General features: G+C 39.3%; 1 protein-coding gene across 1 annotated transcript in view; it reads left to right on the plus strand.

The window, feature by feature from the left end:
- Positions 1–4,165, plus strand: part of Dnah14 (dynein axonemal heavy chain 14) — a 394,744-nt gene that overhangs the window by 359,650 nt on the left and 30,929 nt on the right. Inside the window, 1 exon segment of the mRNA XM_012513730.1 lies at positions 83–239. Within this exon segment, the coding sequence (XP_012369184.1) occupies positions 83–239 (157 nt within the window).

Genomic DNA, 4,165 nt, shown 5'->3' on the forward strand with positions numbered 1-4,165 from the left:
TGTGCTTTGCTTAGATTAGCTTGTTCTAAGTAGGTGCTTTAGACCACTGAGCCATCTCACCAGCCCCCTGTTTTCTTTTCAGATAAAAATTCTTAGACCGGAAAGTTTAAACAAATCAGTGAGAAATTTCATAACTGAAAAAATGGGAAGTGCGTATCTTCACCGAGGCGGAGTTAATCTGAAGGAGGTGTTCAGAGAGTCCTCGGCCCGGACGCCGCTGACCCTCATCTACCCCCAGGGTGAGCGCGCGGGAGAGCAAGGGCGGCAAGATGATCCTCCAGGGCCGAAATGTTTGTCTTGTTGTTTCTGCTTTATAGGTATCTTTTTTTTTTTTTTTTTTTTTTGGTACCGAGGATATAATCATCTTTTTTCAATAAGCTACATTTGCTGGCGGTTTTTTATTGGTACATTTGAGATACATATAGTAACCACATTTATCACAGGGATTTGTACCTGTACGGGATACGACTTACTTCTTTTTTTCCCACTCCCCTTCCCACACTTGAACACTTTCCCTCTTTATTTACAAAAGCGTGGTTTCTATTTTCCCTTCTACTCTTTTCCTTGTCTCTCCTTTTCTTTCCCCTCCACCTCTTCTGTTCCCTTCTCATGGGAGCATTTGCTTCCCGTTGCCCAGTACCTAGAATATATTTTGGTCTTCATTTACATTTTTTATTTCTCAAACCAGGGAAACAGCGAAATGTTTGAACATGTGTGTCTGACCTACCTCACTCGGTAGTGTGGCCTCACGGCGTACCCATGTGGTTATAAATGTCTCAAACCCACCCTTCTTTATGGCTGAGCAGTACTCTATTATATATTTAAAACACCACATCTTTCTGACCTATTCCTCATGATGGGCAACTGGGTTGTTTCCAAGATTTAGCTATTACAAATTCTGCTCCTATAAATATAGGTGCACATATATTGCTGTGAAATGATGTTTTCAGTTCTTCTGGGAAGATACTCAGAAGGGGAATAGCTGGCTCAAGTGGGTCCTCTAAACCCATATATATAAGGAATCTTCACGCTGATTTCCACAGCAGTTGTGCCACTCTACACTTCCACCAACAGTGGAGAAGGGTTCCTTTATCCCTACAGCTCTGCCAGCATTTATTATTGGTTGATTACTCTTTTTATTTTTTTTAAATATTTTATTTATTTACTTACTTACTTACTTACTTATTTGGTAAAAGGCCTCACTACACAGCTTGGACTCATAGTGATCCTCCTGCCTCAGCCTTCCCAGCACTGGGATTACAGGCATGCACCTCCACGCCCGGTTTCAGTGGCTGCTCAATGGCACAGCATATGAGACTGGGGATCGCACGGGTCCTTGAGCTTCCCTGGAAGGCGCTTAGCCCTCTGAGTCATCTCCCCAGCCCTTGGTTGATTTATTGGTAATAGCCATTCTTTCTGCAGTGAGAGGAAATCTCGGTGTTTTAATTTGCATTTCTCAAATGACCAATGATGTTGAACATTTAAAAAAAATATTTATTTGTTGTTTGTACTCCATCTGAGAAGTATGTATTCATCTCAGACCGGCACTTTTGGGTTAGGCCTTTAAATTTGGAGGCTCTTTTTTTTTTTTTTTTGAGTTCTTTATACATTGTAGATAATAATCTTTTGTCTGAGGAGCAGCTGGCAATTTTCTTTCCCATGTTGTGAGTTCTCTTTTTACTCTGTTGGTGATTTCTCTTGCTGTGCAAAGGCCTTTTAATAAGATGTGATCTCACTTGTTGATTTTTTTATGGTAGCTTCTGCGCAACTGGAATGTTTTTCATGAAGTCTTTGCCTACACCAAGGTCTTCAAGAATTCTACCAATTCTATGTTCCAGCAGACTTAGCGCTTCTGTTTTAATATGTAGACCTTGATTCATTTCAATTTTATTTCACAGCTTGGTGAGAGATATGGGTCTAGGTTTAATCGTTTTTTGTTTTGTTTTGTTTTGGTTCTGGTTTTTTTTGGCGCAACTGGGGATTGAACTCAGGCCCTTGCACTTCCCAGGCAAGGGCTTATTGCACTAAGCCGTCTCCCAGTCCCAGAGGTTTAATCTGTGGCCTGTGGGAAGCTGGTTTCCAGGGTGATTTACGAAAGGAGCCATCTTGCTTCCAGTGAAGGTGTTTGGCCCAAAGATAAGATAGCTGAGTGCGTCTGGAGCTGTTTCTGCATCTTCAGTTCTGCTCATGGAGTTGAAGTCCTCATTACTTTTCCTAGAATGTCCTTCAGAACATTTTGGAGTACTGATTGAATTTCATAAATTTTTTCAGTTCTTATTTTTAATTTGATTGAGAAACAAATAGCAATGAGACAGCTTTAAAACTCATGGATAGGACAGTTTCCATAGTTAATATATTGCATATTGTTGTTTTCATAGTGGTTACTCATAGTACAAGATGCAGACATGATAGCCTGTCCAAACACTACTAGTACAAATCCTTCTTCTCATTGAATTAAGAGGAAGTAGCTGTATATCTATCCTGTTTTGTATATACAGATAGAAAATGGTCCTTCATTTGTATCCCCTATTTTACTTTAGTTTTGTCAGAGATGGGTATTCCATTGCCATATTTAAATATTGTAGATGATGTGATTTCAGCAAAATAATCCAATACAGTCCAGTAGTTCATAATAGCAGTGGGTTATCCATAGGACTGGTAATGTCAGAAGTTGTTGACTTGAGCCTTTTACAGCTCAGCATATTAATATGGCTTTACTTTTCATACCTTGTTATTATACTTTTCTGCTGGATGGTTAAGACCAAGATAAAGCAAGACCTATATAACAAGAAATGTAACTTTTGTATCTGATAAGGTCAATCAAATCCCCTCAGGATTTACCCTGAAACCCTGTACCACAGTTTGTAGATCCTTTGTCAGTGTCAGCCATATGGATGAGTCACGGCCATTGCCTGACCCATTTGCTCTCTGTGAAAGTCTGAGAGAATGTTTTCTCTCCATATGACTCTCCTTAGGTACACTCTACCTCGTCAATCACTTTCCTCTGTGGGCCCATAATCTCCTTGATCAGAAAATCTGGGACATCACTGAGTTACATGATGTTACAATACAGGTTCTCCTATGTCCTGAGTCTTCACTGACCTTGGAAGGCTAGAGCCAAAATGTTGGCTGTTCTTGTAGCCCTTCTTATTCTCTAGTTTTTGGTCTGCAAATTTAAGTTGTTAACCCTCCAGAAGAGAAGCTTAATGATTATTATTACCCTATAACCCAGGCAGTTGAGCTTAACCTCACTGACTGTCTGAATAGCAAACATCTTAGACAGAGCATGGAACAGGTATTTTCAATCAAGTATTGATATGTTAAACTTTAAATCCCTACAGAATGTGAAGAAAAAAATAAATAGTTTTTTAAAAATTGGAATAAACAATTACGTATTTTTACACAGAAATTTAGAAATCTAACCATATACAGCATTGTAGCAGGGCAGTCCTATGACATTTTTGTTTCTTGTCTCTTGTTTTCATTTATTACTATTTTTTTAAACGAACATTTACCTGAGAGACAGTATAGCAATAATTGATATGACCTGACAAGCAATACATATTTAGAAGACCCGAATGATGGGCATTCCAAGCATGACCCTACCATTACACATTACTATTCAGTGCAGTTACTTAGTTCACAGGAATCAGCATATATAGTTTCTCAGGGTGAGAATCCTACCAATTAACTGCTAGTTTCAAAAACCTGCTGAAGATTCTCAGGATCATTGCCTTAACCATCTTGTGTTTTGTTTTGTTTTGTTTTCAGAACCAGGGATTGAACTCAGGCCCTTGCACTTGCTAGGCAAGCACTTGTTCTACTGAGCCATCTCCCTGGCCCCATCTTGTACTTATAAATGTATGGTTTTGCCGCTGTCATGTTTCCTAGCTTTTCTCCTTACCCTCTCTTCATTGTTTAATCCTTAAATTCTCACTTTCCTTTTAATTGTGTTATACCTTTCTCTTTTTATTTCTTCTTTTGAGTTCATACACTAAGGAGACTATACAATATTTATACATGCGGGTCTGGTTTATTTCACTTATGAGTGTAACTTTAAGTGGCAACCACTTAGGGGCTGGAGAGATGGCTCAGTGGTCTAAAGCACCTACTTAGAACAAGCTTAGCAAAAGCATCAGGGACCGCGGTTCAATCCCCCAGCACC

Source organism: Octodon degus, unplaced genomic scaffold (genome assembly GCF_000260255.1).
Source record: "Octodon degus isolate 3935 unplaced genomic scaffold, OctDeg1.0 scaffold00017, whole genome shotgun sequence".
Taxonomy (NCBI): Eukaryota; Metazoa; Chordata; class Mammalia; order Rodentia; family Octodontidae; genus Octodon; species Octodon degus.